Source organism: Hoplias malabaricus, chromosome 7 (genome assembly GCF_029633855.1).
Source record: "Hoplias malabaricus isolate fHopMal1 chromosome 7, fHopMal1.hap1, whole genome shotgun sequence".
In the NCBI taxonomy this organism is placed as follows: Eukaryota; Metazoa; Chordata; class Actinopteri; order Characiformes; family Erythrinidae; genus Hoplias; species Hoplias malabaricus.
The window spans coordinates 45495447-45512188 of NC_089806.1; the positions used below are offsets into that span (position 1 = coordinate 45495447).

Below are 16742 nucleotides of genomic sequence, written 5' to 3' on the forward strand. Positions count from 1 at the left end.
AGATCTGGCATTGTCCTGGATAAACAGACATCAGCTTTGTGCAGTAAGGCATCCTTGGCTCTCATCAAAACTGGTGCAAACACAGACCAGTTCACTGGAGATTCTAACTATCCTGACTGGATACAGGTCAAGAACCAGAGTTCATTTGGTTCAAATAGGCTAGAAGAAATGTGTTTTAGAATGGAACTATTTTAACTTGTGGAATTTTGATGAACAATAAATATTTCTGTCCTTTTTATTCTAAAACATATCTCACAGTGATGCACATTATAATATACTCTATTAATAGACTATAATACAGTGATGCACAGTAATATTTGTGTGCAATAATGTGTGATATTGGCACAGTTGTACTGATCTTCAACACTTCCTATGGTCTCATTCCTATCACTGGAGCAAACCAATGTTAATATCTCATGTTATAGCACTCCCTTCCATGTATTATTGCTTAATTATGTAATTTTCAAAAATGTGAAATGTTGCCCAAGGGGAAGGTAACCATGGGGTTAGCTGATTTGATGGTTGGCTGAGCTTGACAATAAATTGGGTCATTCCTCTCCGAAGCCTGGCTCCAATACATGGTCCAGGAAGAGGTATGATACTGGGAAGATACATATGTGAATCTCTTATTTTAAAATCGCGATAGGAATTATGAAAATTGCTGTTTGGGTGAAATTTGCTCATGCCTTCTAGGAATTACACAATTAAACAAAAGTTTTACCAATGATATAGACGTAGTGCTATGGGGTAAAAATGTAATATGACATAAATAGTGTGTTGAAACTAATGACTGTTTGAACATTTTTATGTGAATGTTTTATTCACTAGAATAGGAAGGCTGAGCGCATGCTGTAGATGGACAACATCAACTTTATTCAAAATGGGATCATCGAGAAGCCCTCGCTTTGTTTTGATTCTCTTAACGGCTCTTGTCTGAAGTTGAATTATCCTCTGGAAGTTCGTGTTTTGCTGTATATCCTATTTAGCATCTCCTGTCTTCTTACAGTGATCGGAAACCTTCTAGTAATCATAACCGTGATTCATTTTAAACAGCTGCACACACCAACCAATTACCTAATTCTCTCTCTGGCTGTAGCTGACCTGCTTGTCGGAGGAGTTGTGATGCCTCCCAGCATGATACGCTCTGTGGAAACTTGTTGGTATTTGGGGAATTTATTCTGTAAAATACACAGCAGTCTTGATGTGACTGTGTGCACTGCTTCTATTCTAAACCTGTGTATCATTTCATTAGATCGATATTATGCAGTTTGCCACCCCCTGCTGTACCATAGTAAAATTACCTCAAATACCATTCTGTTTATGATCAGTGTTTGTTGGAGCATTTCTATCTTAGTGGGCTTTGGAATGATATTTCTAGAGCTCAATATTTTGGGCAATCAAGAATTTTACTACAGTAACATTGCCTGTAAAGGCAGCTGTATGGTGTTTCATGCTAAAATGGCTGGCATTATATTTCCAATGCTGTGCTTTTACATCCCTGCCCTAATCATGCTTGGTGTGTATGTAAAAATACTGCACACAGCCCAAAGGCAAGCTCGCGCAATCCACAGTACTAACATTCAGACTAAAAGAGCAGAAGAGAAGGCTAATATCAGCAGATCGGAAAGGAAAGCCACAAAAACTTTAGCTATCATCATGGGGGTCTTCTTGTCATTCTGGGTACCATTTTTTCTTTGTAATTCCATTGACCCATTCACTGGATACTCAGTGCCACCTCTGCTATCCGAATTGTTCCTTTGGGTTGGGTATTTCAACTCAACATGCAATCCTATAGTATATGCCTTTTTCTACAGTTGGTTCAGGCATGCTTTTAGAGTCATTCTCTCAGGAGGCATTTTTCAGACTAATTCATCACGCACCAAATTGTTTTAAATTCTGTGTCACTGTGAATATTGCACTTAAACTTACAAATATACTTACCATCTGTCTCTGGATATGCCAGCATACAGTGGTCACTGCCATTTTGACAAGCACTGATATGTCTTTTAACTGGTGATGTTTTGCATTATATCCCCAAAAGAAAGGAAGATGTTAAATACTGAATTTCACTACATGTAGAAAATTAACCAAGCTAAATATTTATTGAATGCTGTATTTAAATAAATCTGATTTCACTGACAGAGTTACAAAATATTAAATAAGTGTGTTTACACATGACATTTTGAAAAATATCGGACAATGCCTTAAAAAAATATCTGTTTTCTGTTTGTTGTCACAGCTTTATAGAAACATGGTGATGGAGTAAATTAGAAACAGTCCCTGTTGGACCATCAGTGTTGTCCACTCCTAGATAAGCCCAGTAAAATGACAACTTAGTGTGAAATATAATCTAATTATTTTACATATTATACAGATAAGTGAGAGGGCACAATATATATATATATATAAAAACCTATGCTTATCGGTTAAGAAGCAAACTAAAGCTAAATGGTCTCATGATATACTCTGCCAACTGTTGTGTCTTGATATTTTGAAAATATATTCTGAGCACACCTGGCTGACTGGTTCTGAAACAGTTCCCTTGTTAAAGTTACCTCATAAAGAAAGACAAACTTAAAGAAAGTGGGATTGTTAAAACATAACAAGGAATTTACTACATACAAATCTTAAACCAAATTTCATAATACGCAAAATAAACATTCCTGTCTATATTTGAGGCATTCTACAAAAACAGCATTACAGTCTTCTAATCCTCTGATTATCAGCTTTTCAGCGTCTGACTGAGATAAGAAAGCTCTGAAAAACTCGGTGAAGATTTAGTTAAATTCAGTGTCATTCTGAAATGTCAGATCAGTATATAGACCCCAGACTTTTGACCTACTCACTGACCCTAAATGGAAAGACCCTAACATATCTCTTAGTCTTTGCATCATTAATGCATCAATTTTGTTTAATTTGTTGCCAGGGTGGGTGACACACACACACACACACACACAATTGTATAAGATTTTATTCCAAGTAAATTTGGAGAATTTCTTTCGTCCATTCATCATGAAATTTCCACACAGTGTGAGGGACAGCTGCTGTGTTCAGATGATGTAGTAAACTAAACATCCACACACATGGAGATAAAGGTTTTTAATTGGACAATGATGATATGTTTTATTTTTAGTTCAGTAGTACCATGGGGAACCTATAAATGTTGAACTGCAGAACACTCAGTCACAGGCCTTGTGGACTTCTGAATCAAATAAATATTTTATGCAGAGTTACTGAAAAAGTACAAAAAACAAACAAAACCTGAAATACAATGTACATTATTTTAAGTCTATTAATTCAAATATCATTACACACTATACTTCTCCATTTTAATCAAACTAAAATACAGTTAAATTGTGTTGTTTTTGACACTTCATTACTGTGCTTAGCTCTGAAATCACAATGGTACACATCACAGAGATAATGTTTTTAATGGTTATGTAACTGTTTACAAACTGCCTTTTCATTGTCATATGTTTGCTTATATACATTTAAATGTACATCATGTCACTAAACCTGAAGTGTTATTATATAATGAGGATATAATGTGGAGAGAGGAAATTAAAACACTCTTCTTAAATAAATAAAAGGTATCTACCTGCTGTCTAAAGCACTCTTTGTTGTGCTGTTGCTTGTTTGACAGTGTGTCATGGATACAGGCCATGTATCTAATCAAGTCCCCACTCTGTTTGATTTAGCAATACAGAGAGTAAATATTTGTACTTACAGTTCTTTTATATAAAAAACAGCCAGTTAAGACTAGTATATGATCACCGATTAATTATTATTGAGAGAAATGTAGACTAATGTCATTTCCACAACATAAGCTAGCAAACCTTTTGCCACTAAAAGAATGGCATGTTAAATGGCAACTTATTAATATAAGTCCCTCTACTGGTCTGCAGACACTTGTTAGGAATAAATAGTGCTTAGTAAATACATATATTTACATAAGAAATTATTATAAATGTATATGCATTTAGAGGAAATGTAATCAATATTTATCATTTATTCATTCATTGTCTGTAACCCTTATCCAGTTCAGGGCGGTGGTGGGTCCGGAGCCTACACCGAATCACTGGGTGCAAGGCAGGAACACACCCTGTAGGGGGCGCCAGTCCTTCAGAGGGCGACACACACATTCACTCACACCTAAGGACACATTTGAGTGACCAATCCACCTACCAACGTGTCTTTTTGGAGTGTGGCAGGAAACCCACACAGACACAACATTCCAACATGGCGTCCTCCGTGGCGAACGTGTTTGCTCGCTCTGCTCTTGAATGCAGGCTTTTTCTTCTTTTTTGGGCCCTTTACGCTCTCTCTAAAGTGCACAAAGGCCATGCACTTCTAACATATGACAGACAAACGCTGCTGGACATTGCATCTCATAATCACTTTCGGAGCTACAACACACGGTTCGCTCCCACGGCCGCCGCCACTACTGCCACCACCCCTACTGCCAGGAAAGCCCAGAGACACCAACCTCGAATGAGTATGCTGACACCAGGAGAGCGCTTCGAAGAAGGCGACGTAAGCGAGGCAAGAGGGGAGGGCTTCATGCGAGGCTAAAACCTCGTGCCAGCCGACCACCGGTGCCCAGCCTCCTGCTAGCTAACAGCTTTGGACAACAAGCTGGACGAGTTGAGAGCAAGGATTACAACACAGCGGGAAATGAGAGAGTGCTGCGCTCTAATTTTCATAGAGACCTGGCTCACAGACAAAGTTCCGGACAGGGCCATTGAGCTTAAGACTCACTCCGTGCACCGGGGAGATCGGACAGCAGCCTCCGGTAAGGCTAAAGGGGGAAGTGTTTGTGTGTTTGTGAACAATACATGGTGTGGAGACGTACGGACTGTTTATAGGCACAGTTCTCCAGACGTGGAATTCCTAGTTTTAAAATGCTGTCCCTACTATCTACCACGGGAATTCAATGCTGTGTTTCTAGCCGCTGTTTACATCCCCCGCCGGCAAACTTTATGGCAGCGCTCGGCAAACTCCACGACGTCATCAGCAGGTTAGAGGCGGGTCATCCAGATTCCGTCTTTATCATGTATACAGCAACTTGCACGGTGCATACAGGGCTGCACCCCGCCCCACTTTGGACACTCAGACCACATCTCCTTATTCCTGTATCCGGCCTACAGACAAAGATTTAAACAAACAAACCCTGTAACCAAAGCAGTTAAACTATGGACGCCAAAGATTGAGGAAATCCTGCAGGACTGTTTTGCTACAACAGACTGGGATGTGTTTAAAGCTGCAGCCACTATGGAGGACTATACTGTCAATATACAGGACTATGCCGAGCATGTGTCTGGTTACATCAGCACTTGTGTGGAGCACATCGTGCCCACCATACAGGTGAAGAGGTTCCCCAATCTCTTCACCAACCAGAAGCCCTGGATCAACAGTTAGGTAAGACACATGCTGTGGGCTCGCTTTCTGGCATTTCAGTCAGGCAATGAGACTGAGTACAAAGCTGTGAAGTACAGACTGAGGAAAGCCTTCACAGCAGCCAAGAGGCAGTACAGGGCGAAACTGGACAGCTTCTACTCCACTGCTGACTCCAGGCAGATATGGCAAGGCTTGCAGCATATCACAGACTACAGGGCCACCACCCACAGCATCAGCTCCACAGACAGCCTACCGGATGACCTCAACATCTACACTCGCTTCGAGACCTCCAGCAGCAGCACCGAGAGGCCTAAACACACCCAGTCCTTACAAGCCCTCTCCTCCCGACCTTCAGTATCATCAGGCCAGGTATGCAGAGCTCTGAGAAGGATTAACATTCGCAAAGCGGCAGGACCAGACAACATTCCGGGGCGAGCCCTCAGAGCATGTGCCAACGAGTTAGCTGATGTTCTCACCTCCATTTTCAACCTGTCCCTCAGCCAGAGCATCGTTCCAACCTGCTACAAAACCACAACCATCATCCCCCTCCCCAAGAAACCACCCCCCCACCTGCCTGAATGACTACAGGCAGGTGGTACTCACTCCGATCATTATGAAGTGCTTTGAGAGAGTGGTCCTGACCCACATCAATATACCGGATACCCTGGACCCCCTGCAGTACGCCTACCGTGCCAATAGATCCACCTCGGATTGCATCGCTGCTGCCCTCCACTATTCTCTCTCTCATCTGGAAAATAAAGACTCCTATGTCAGGATGCTCTTTGTGGACTATAGTTCCGCCTTTAACACGGTCATCCCTCACAAACTTACCCATAAACTGTCCACACTCGGCCTGCACCCCACCCTCTGCCACTGGCTTTTGGACTTCCTGACTGGCAGGCCACGGTCCCTCAGGGTTGGCAACAGGACTTCAACCAGTATCACCACCTACACTGCGGTTCCACAGGGATGTGTCCTCAGCCCCATCCTCTACACCCTGTTCACCCATGTCTGTGTCGCCTATCACAAGGACAACATCATCCTCAATTTCGCAGATGACACTGCAGTGATAGGACACATCACTGATGGAGATGAAGAGGCCTACAGGAGGGAGCTGAACGGGCTGGTAGCATGGTGTGAGGACAACAGCCTCACCCTCAACACAGACAAGACGAAGGTGCTGAAAGTTGATATGAGGAAAAAGAAAAGACCTCATCAGCCACTGTTCATTCGCGAGCTTGAAGTAGAGAGGGTGAGCAGCTTTAAATACCTGGGCGTCCACATCAGTGAGGACTTCACCTTGACATTGAACACCATGCAGCTAGTCAAAAAGGCTCAGCAGCGGTTGTATTTCCTGAGGAGGCTGAGTAAATTTGGAATGTCATACAGAATTCTCCGAAATTTTTATAACTGTGTCATCGAGAGCCTCCTGACCGGCTGTATCACCGTGTAGTATGGCAGCATGACTGTGATGGACCGAAAATGCTTGCAGAGAGTGGTGAAAATCACCAGGACTCCACTACCCTCTCTACAAAGCATCCACCAGAGACCAGAGACACTACCCTCTGGACCACCAGAGAGTCCGCAGGAGAGCTCAGGCTGGAGGTACAGAAGTGTCAAATGCAAGACCACTAGGTTATAGAACCCTTTCTTCCCCACTGCCATCAGACTCCTGAACCTACCTCATAAATAACCCTGTACTTTACTGTCAACGTGTTTATATGCCTAAATATGTCATTTACTGTCACAAAAATGATTGTTTCTACTTACTGCTGTTTTTGATTGCAGCACTCGTTCACTTTACTGTTCACCTATGTATATATCTCAGTGAACTTTGCACTTTATTAGTTATCTAGGTTTTCGTTGTATTTTCTCTTCCATTTGGCATTCTTGGGGAGGAGCAAAGAAAGAATTTCATTGTACATGGAACCTGTTCCTTACTGTGCAAATGACAATAAACTCTTTGAACTTGAACTTGAACACAGGGAGAACACACTACCCTCCTAACAGACAGTCACCTGGAGGAAACCCACGCAGACACAGAGAGAACACACCACACTCCTCACAGACAGTCACCTGGAGGAAACCCACGCAGACACAGAGAGAACACACCACACTCCTCACAGACAGTCACCCGGAGGAAACCCACGCAGACACAGAGAGAAAACACCACACTCCTCACAGACAGTCACCCGGAGGAAACCCACGCAGACACAGGGAGAACACACCACACTCCTCACAGACAGTCACCTGGAGGAAACCCACGCAGACACAGAGAGAACACACCACACTCCTCACAGACAGTCACCCGGAGGAAACTCACACAGACACAGAGGGAACACACCACTCCTCACAGACAGTCACCTGGAGGAAACCACACAGACACAGAGAACACACCACACTCCTCACAGACAGTCTGTGTTCTAATCAGCATTACAGTTAAAATAAATATTTAATAATTTATTCCAAATATCTTTTAGCAACTTAAAAACTGACAAATGATACTCAGTTTAACAGCATGATTACATATAGGCAGGGTAAATTTAATGGATTCAAGTAACATTAAATGTGAACAACACACTTTTCTCTCTCTCTCTCTCTCTCTCTCTCTATATATATATATATATATATATATATATATATATATATATAGAGAGAGAGAGAGAGAGAGAGAGAAAAGTGTGTGTATATGTGTGTGTATATATACACACACACACACACACACACACACACACACACACAGGTCAGCCCAACACAAGAGTCACATAAGACAAAATTGCCAAAAGACAAAAGGCTTGAAATCTCAAATGAAAAACAGCAAACATCTCACTCCCACAAAACTTTAGCAAGCTATCCTCAGTTCCCAAATGATTAAACAGTAAACATAGCAGGAAAGGTGATTTATCAGTGTTTTTGGAGTGTTACTGGTAGCGAATACTAAATCTATTTATACTTGGTAAGTAATATTAGATTATTAAATAGTAACTATTAGAAATCCTTTCTTTCTACTTTATTTGTTATTAAATAAAGGTTTGAGAGAATGATCTCATCAAAGGTTCTTGTTTTGTTTTTTCCTCTCCCTTGGGGCAGCTGTGGCCTTAAATGAAGTTTATGAAGTGCATGAGATGGTGGTTAACAATACAATGGGGAATTTTATTATTCACAGTTGACGCAGTTTTTTTTCTTTTAAACAGACACCTGTAGCTATGCTGGGAAATGAGGGTACAATTTCCAGATCATTTGTTGAGGGCGGCACGGTGGCGCAGCAGGTAGTGTCGCAGTCACACAGCTCCAGGGGCCTGGAGGTTGTGGGTTCGATTCCCGCTCCGGGTGACTGTCTGTGAGGAGTTGGTGTGTTCTCCCCGTGTCCGCGTGGGTTTCCTCCGGGTGCTCCGGTTTCCTCCCACAGACCAAAAACACACGTTGCAGGTGGATTGGCGACTCGAAAGTGTCCGTAGGTGTGAGTGAATGTGTGTGTGTCTGTGTTGCCCTGTGAAGGACTGGCGTCCCCTCCAGGGTGTATTCCCGCCTTGCGCCCGATGATTCCAGGTAGGCTCTGGACCCCTCGCGACCCTAAATTGGATAAGCGGTTACAGATAATGGATGGATGTATTCGTTGAATACTTTGTGCAACATTTTTGCCCTATTATAGGTCTGTAGTCTAGCGTGAGAGTTACAAGTCAGTATATGACTTCAGTGAAGGGCTGGTGGTATCATTGAATGCTTCTACATAACATGACATATTGTTTTTGAGTATTGGTGCATTCATTTTCTGTAATTGTGATTCCGGTAGCATTTACTTCAGGTTATACATCAGTTACTTCAGAACCCAGAGTGTGATTGACTCAGAGATGTTCTTGGAGTGCTTGCATTGAATGGTAATGGTCCTCTGATCGAAACTCTTGAAGCATTACTCCATACATTCACATGTAAAATGGCAACAACGCCAGTGCTTACAAGAGAGCAACAATGTGGAACTGATTGTGTTCCCACTCTCGCACCTAATTTTAAATCATTCTCTGCATTTCCACCAATTTACATAGGTTCCAGAACCACAAATCCATTCCCACCTGGAAACATAGGATAGTAGATTCACAAACTGTGATGTCATCTGTGAGCCGTCAAGCTAAAAAAGCTCAAGAAAGAGCACAGCGACTAAAGAGTAATGGTGCAGCCAGCCCATTATCCACTTTCAGATTTGAAAACAACATCATAAAGAAATAAAAACAGGAAAATGCACCACCTGTCTGTTTTTTGGGACTGTGTCTGGGAAGACTAAAGTTTTTTTAAAATTAATTTTCTACACTGCTCTTACTCACAAGCTCAGGAAGATGGCTCTGGAACCATATTCCTAAAGACTTACTTTGAACTTATTTATATGTGTATCACATATCTGTACTCAATGGTAAAAGTGGACTAAACCGTGACACTTTCTTGACTCATCAAAACTAGTGCAAACACAGGCCAATTCACTGGAGATTCTAACTATCCTGACTGGATACAGGTCAAGAACCAGAGTTCATTTGGTTAAAAAGGGGCTAGAAGAAATGTGTTTTAGAATGGAACTATTTTAACTTGTGGAATTTTGATGAACAATAAATATTTCTGTCCTTTTTATCTTTAAATCTAACAACACATGACAATAATGGAACTTGTTATGAATGTTATATTCACAATATTACACACTATAATACACTATATACTAATATACTATAATATACTAAAACAATGATACACAGTAATATTTGTGTGCAATAATGTGTGATATTGGCACAGTTGTACTGATCTTCAACACTTACTATGGTCTCATTCCTATGACTGCAGCAAACCAATGTTAATATCTCATGTTATAGCACTCCCTTCCATGTATCATTGCTTAATTATGTAATTTTCAAAAATGTGAAATGTTGCCCAAGGGGAAGGTAACCATGGGGTTAGCTGATTTGATGGTTGGCTGAGCTTGACAATAAATTGGGTCATTCCTCTCCGAAGCCTGGCTCCAATACATGGTCCAGGAAGAGGTATGATACTGGGCAGATACATATGTGAATCTCTTATTTTAAGATTGTGACAGGAATTATGAAAATTGCTGTTTGGGTGAAATTTGCACATGCCTTCTAGGAATTACACAAACTGTTTTAGCAAGAATATAGATGTAGTGTTATGGGGTAAAAATGTAATATGACATAAATAGTTTGTTGAAACTAATGACTGTTTGAACATTTTTATGTGAATGTTTTATTCACTAGAATAGGAAGGCTGAGCGCATGCTGTAGATGGACAACATCAACTTTATTCAAAATGGGATCATCGAGAAGCCCTCGCTTTGTTTTGATTCTCTTAACGGCTCTTGTCTGAAGTTGAATTATCCTCTGGAAGTTCGTGTTTTGCTGTATATCCTATTTAGCATCTCCTGTCTTCTTACAGTGATCGGAAACCTTCTAGTAATCATAACCGTGATTCATTTTAAACAGATGCATACACCAACCAATTACCTAATTCTCTCTCTGGCTGTAGCTGACCTGCTTGTCGGAGGAGTTGTGATGCCTCCCAGCATGATACGCTCTGTGGAAACTTGTTGGTATTTGGGGAATTTATTTTGTAAAATACACAGCAGTCTTGATGTGACTGTGTGCACTGCTTCTATTCTAAACCTGTGTATCATTTCATTAGATCGATATTATGCAGTTTGCCACCCCCTGCTGTACCATAGTAAAATTACCCCGAATACCACTCTGTTTATGATCAGTGTTTGTTGGAGCATTTCTATCTTAGTGGGCTTTGGAATGATATTTCTAGAGCTCAATATTTTGGGCAATCAAGAATTTTACTACAGTAACTTTGCCTGTAAAGGCAGCTGTATGGTGTTTCAAGCTAAAATGGGTGGCGTTATATTTTCAATGCTTTGCTTTTACATCCCTGCCCTAATCATGCTTGGTGTGTATGTAAAAATACTGCACACAGCTCAAAGGCAAGCTCGCGCCATCCACAGTACTAACATTCAGACTAAAAGAGCAGAAGGGAAGGCTAACATCAGCAGATCGGAAAGGAAAGCCACAAAAACTTTAGCTATCATCATGGGGGTCTTCTTGTCATTCTGGGTACCATTTTTTCTTTGTAATTCCATTGACCCATTCACTGGATACTCAGTGCCACCTCTGCTATCCGAATTGTTCCTTTGGGTTGGGTATTTCAACTCAACATGCAATCCTATAGTATATGCCTTTTTCTACAGTTGGTTCAGGCATGCTTTTAGAGTCATTCTCTCAGGTGGCATTTTTCAGACTAATTCATCACGCACCAAATTGTTTTAAATTCTGTGTCACTGTGAATATTGCACTTAAACTTACAAATATACTTACCATCTGTCTCTGGATATGCCAGCATACAGTGGTCACTGCCATTTTGACAAGCACTGATATGTCTTTTAACTGGTGATGTTTTGCATTATATCCCCAAAAGAAAGGAAGATGTTAAATATACATGTAGAAAATTAACCAAGCTAAATATTTATTGAATGCTGTATTTAAATAAATCTGATTTCACTGACAGAGTTACAAAATATTAAATAAGTGTGTTTACACATGACATTTTGGAAAATATTGGACAATGTTTTAAAAAAAATCTGTTTTCTGTTTGTTGTCACAGCTGTATAGAAACATGGTGATGGAGTAAATTACAAACAGTCCCTGTTGGACCATCAGTGTTGTCCACTCCTAGATAAGCCCAGTAAAATGACAACTTAGTGTGAAATATAATCTAATTATTTTTCATATTATACAGATAAGTGAGAGGGCACAATATATGTATATAAAAAAACTTATGCTTATTGGTTAAGAAGCAAACTTAAGCTAAATGTCTCATGATATACTCTGCCAACTGTTGTGTCTTGACACTTTGAAAATATATTCTGAGCACACCTGGCTGACTGGTTCTGAAACAGTTCCCTTGTTAAAGTTACCTCATAAAGAAAGACAAACTTAAAGTAAGTGGGATTGTTAAAATAAACAAATATATATATATATATATATATATATATATATATATATATATATATATATATATATAAACAAATAACAATAAGAAATTTAACACATACAAATCTTAATAATACACAAAATAAACATTCCTGTCTATATTTGAGGCATTCTACAAAAACAGCATTACAGTCTTCTAATCCTCTGATTATCAGCTTTTCAGCGTCTGACTGAGATAAGAAAGTTCTGAAAAACTCGGTGAAGATTTAGTATCTAAAATAGACCCCAGACTTTTGACCTACTCACTGAGCCTGAATGGAAAGACGCTAACATATCTCTTAGTCTTTGCATCATTAATGCATCAATTTTGTTTAATTTGTTGCCAGGGTGGGTGACACACACACACACACACACACACAATTGTATAAGAATTTATTCCAAGTAAATTTGGAGAATTTCTTTCGTCCATTCATCATGAAATTTCCACACAGTGTGAGGGACAGCCTTCTGTGTTCAGATGATGTAGTAAACTAAACATCCACACACATGGAGATAAAGGTTTTTAATTGGACAATGATGATATGTTTTATTTTTAGTTCAGTAGTACCATGGGGAACCTATAAATGTTGAACTGCAGAACACTCAGTCACAGGCCTTGTGGACTTCTGAATCAAATAAATATTTTATGCAGAGTTACTGAAAAAGTACAAAAAACAAACAAAACCTGAAATACAATGTACATTATTTTAAGTCTATTAATTCAAATATCATTACACACTATACTTCTCCATTTTAATCAAACTAAAATACAGTTAAATTGTGTTGTTTTTGACACTTCATTACTGTGCTTAGCTCTGAAATCACAATGGTACACATCACAGAGATAATGTTTTTAATGGTTATGTAACTGTTTACAAACTGCCTTTTCATTGTCATATGTTTGCTTATATACATTTAAATGTACATCATGTCACTAAACCTGAAGTGTTATTATATAATGAGGATATAATGTGGAGAGAGGAAATTAAAACACTCTTCTTAAATAAATAAAAGGTATCTACCTGCTGTCTAAAGCACTCTTTGTTGTGCTGTTGCTTGTTTGACAGTGTGTCATGGATACAGGCCGTGTATCTAATCAAGTCCCACTCTGTTTGATTTAGCAATACAGAGAGTGTAAATATTTGTACTTACAGTTTTTTTTATATAAAAAACAGCCAGTTAAAACTAGTATATGATCACAGATTAATTATTAATGAGAGAAATTGAGACTAATGTAATTTCCACAACATAAGCTAGCAAACCTTTTGCCACTAAAAGAATAGCATTTTAAATGCAACATATTAATATAAGTCCCTCTACTGGTCTGCATACACTTGTTAGGAATAAATAGTGCTTAGTAAATACATATATTTTATAAGAAATTAGTAAAACTGTGTATATGCATTTAGAGGAAATTTATTCCACATTACATTTAAATTAAAATATTTAATAATCTTTCCCAAAAATTTTTAGAGGTTTCTCTAAACCATCTGTAAAAAAATGAGTATATTATAGGATTAAACATGGTGTTTAAGTAAGCGAGCCACATAAACACTTCATACAATAGTGGTGGTACTGAATGATCTATTATTGGGTCTATAATATTGCACATAAAAAATGGGGTCCAGCAGACCAGAAAAGTTCCAATGACTACAGCAAGTGTCTTAGTAGCTTTAAAACCTTTAGACTTTAGCGGGGCTTTTGGGTTATAATTGTAACTGTGAATGAGCTTGGACTGTCTTACAGCTACAAAAAAAATCCTGCTGTACACAGTCACTATTATAGAAACAGGTATAAAGTAGAAAATGATGGAATATTGTACCCCAATTTCTTTGGTGTGCAGAGCAAAACACCCCCCAAAACAGTTCATATGAAAAGTCTCTTTCCTTTTGATCTCTGGATCCAAAAGTGTGATGGTAAAGCCGAAAACAGAGGAGAGACTCCAGCTGGACATAATCATGGCGACACAAAGCCGATTGGTCATTTGTTTCTGGTACTCCATTGGATGGCACACCGCCAGGTATCTGTCAATAGAAATGAATGTGAGGTGCCATACTGTGGTGTTACACAGGATAATGTCCACAGTGGAGTGGAAGTTGCAGAAGACTTTTCCAAAGTACCAGCAGGTCTCCAGTGAACGTACCATACTGAAAGGCATCACAACAACGCCAAGGAGAAGCCCAGCAACAGACAGAGACAGAACTAGGAAGTTTGTGGATGTATGGAGGTGCTGGGAGAATATTATAATGCAGATGACCAACAGGTTTCCAATTACGATCAGAATAACAATCACAGCAAAGAGGAGATACAGGGGACCACGTAAAGCCAAAGTATAAACCGTACGAGGGCACGATTCATTTAGTGACATGAAACAAAGAGTCACTGCCTCAACCAATCTTGGAAAACTCGAGTTCATTTTGAGAGCCCAATCCTGTAGACATAAAGAAAACTATGTTGATTTCCAAAGTGAATTGACCAGGATTTCATTTACAGAATGCAAGAATAAAATGAACATTGTAAATTGTGGATTTATGTAATCCATAGTTGTATAGACACTGGATATTTGCAAAACAAAGTGAATAAAATGTCTTAAAAGTTTAACACACTTAAACTCATTCTATTAAATTCAAATGATGTAATGAGCACACTGGTTAAACTTTTCGTTGTTTTGTTTTTTCATTAAATAAGACAAAGGTATATTTAAAAAACTCTGGTTTTTACAACAGATATTGTAAAGTCAGTTCCTTGAAACTAAATATTTTTTAATATATCATGGTACATAAGTTTTAAATAGTCAGTCTTAGAAAAATTCAAAATTATATATTACATGTATTACGGTGACAGAGGTCAATGTATAAATATGTCACTTGAAATATATACAACATGAGTAAAAATATGAAATATTTATCATCAAAACAACAAAAGACAATACAATGAAAACAATTAAAGCCAAAGAAAAGAAAGTCATTCTGATGTACATCAACCTTTTTAGGATCATTTCCATTACCTTACCTCAGAATGGCTTGTTAAATTCAGACTGAACACCAGTCCAAAACATATGTACATATAAATATGTAAATGGAGACAAACCTTTTGTCTGTATAGACCTTATTACTTGTAAACCAATCAAACACACATATTTGTTCTCATGTGGCTAGAGTGGCGTGCCATTGGTTTGCAGCTTACAAGGCAAGTGTTTCCTTGAGACCCACAGGAAAAAATGGTTATTGTTCATTACTGTCCTTAAGCCTAACATTGAGACAGGTAGTAGATACTTTTATCTGTTTTAACATTTGGCCACTGAACAGGCTTCCATACATCCTTCCAGTCTATCATTATATTTTGATTTAGTGTTAAACACAGATTTTTAAAAAATAATCTTCTTTAATTTACTTTTTATTGTACTGAAATCAGTGAGAAGGAAGGAATCGGGGTGGTTTCCTACCCTTCTATAAAAGATACATAGTGCACTTTTTTGCAGTGCTAGTAACAACAAAGGGTCTATTCTTATTACAGCTCAGTGGAGCATCACAATGTTTATGAATCAGTAATTTAAAGGTAAAAATATTAAGTATCATCACTTTAAATGATGATGCTGATAAAATTCTAAACCAAATCAAATATTGCAAGTCGCAACAGTGTTTCTAAATAATACTGCTTAGAAATGGATGGATAAGTTGAAGATAAGAGTGTATTTTTCCACCAGCCTGTTTACCTTTCACCTATATTTTCTAAAAGCACAGATTCACACAACAGATTAAAGCAAATGTGACGTGTTATGTGAAACATTGTTTTTTGTGCTACAATTGAGTTAGTGAACTTGGTCATGCGGCATAAACTGCAATCAGATGCATGCAGGCTTTTTAATCAGTATCTGGCCATTTGAGTGTCAACATTAAACATCTGTGTCTCATTGTGTGTGCCTGTTTGCGTGGGTTGTGACTCTTTACTGGCACTGTTCCTCTGGCAGTGGCCTGAACACGATTGCTAGGTTGCATAGAGATGTTTGCACTGTTCAGAAGAATCGAACTCAGACTGTACACAAGCGAAATATTATGAGGAACTATGCACCTCAGTTTTTCCTTTCTGACGCATGATTGCTTCCCCATGCACAAATACAATGAGGGACATAATGAATGGCTTTTTATAATGGTATATTTGACTGATGAGTGCCACATCCACTCAGTGTCGGATTTGGTTGAGACGAGTAGAGGGGATGGGCAGTTCTTTACATTTGACAAGCTGTTAATTTTAAATATACTAAAGGCCTTGTACTCCTCAGTATTTTACACAGAGGTCCTTGTGAACTCTAGACAAGAGTTCTATACT

At 39.0% G+C, this 16742-nt stretch overlaps 4 protein-coding genes across 4 annotated transcripts in view; 3 read left to right on the forward strand and 1 right to left on the reverse strand.

Annotated features, from left to right (window-relative positions):
* Nucleotides 1-16742, forward strand: part of stx7l (syntaxin 7-like) — a 300211-nt gene that overhangs the window by 200962 nt on the left and 82507 nt on the right. The window lies entirely within an intron of this gene.
* LOC136702403 (trace amine-associated receptor 1-like) lies at nucleotides 856-1893 on the forward strand. The gene has a single exon (XM_066677450.1). The coding sequence runs from the start codon at nucleotides 856-858 to the stop codon at nucleotides 1891-1893; it is 1038 nt and encodes a 345-aa protein (XP_066533547.1).
* Nucleotides 10674-11711, forward strand: LOC136702388 (trace amine-associated receptor 1-like). The gene has a single exon (XM_066677428.1). The coding sequence runs from the start codon at nucleotides 10674-10676 to the stop codon at nucleotides 11709-11711; it is 1038 nt and encodes a 345-aa protein (XP_066533525.1).
* On the reverse strand, nucleotides 13846-14829 carry taar11 (trace amine-associated receptor 11). The gene has a single exon (XM_066677935.1). It carries the CDS (start codon nucleotides 14827-14829, stop codon nucleotides 13846-13848), a length of 984 nt encoding a protein of 327 aa, XP_066534032.1.

What these genes read in the sequence shown, in the direction of transcription:
- taar11 (XM_066677935.1), bottom strand. Translation starts at nt 14,829, where the DNA reads ATGAACTCGAGTTTTCCAAGATTGGTTGAGGCAGTGACTCTTTGTTTC.
- LOC136702388 (XM_066677428.1), top strand. Translation starts at nt 10,674, where the DNA reads ATGGACAACATCAACTTTATTCAAAATGGGATCATCGAGAAGCCCTCG.
- LOC136702403 (XM_066677450.1), top strand. Translation starts at nt 856, where the DNA reads ATGGACAACATCAACTTTATTCAAAATGGGATCATCGAGAAGCCCTCG.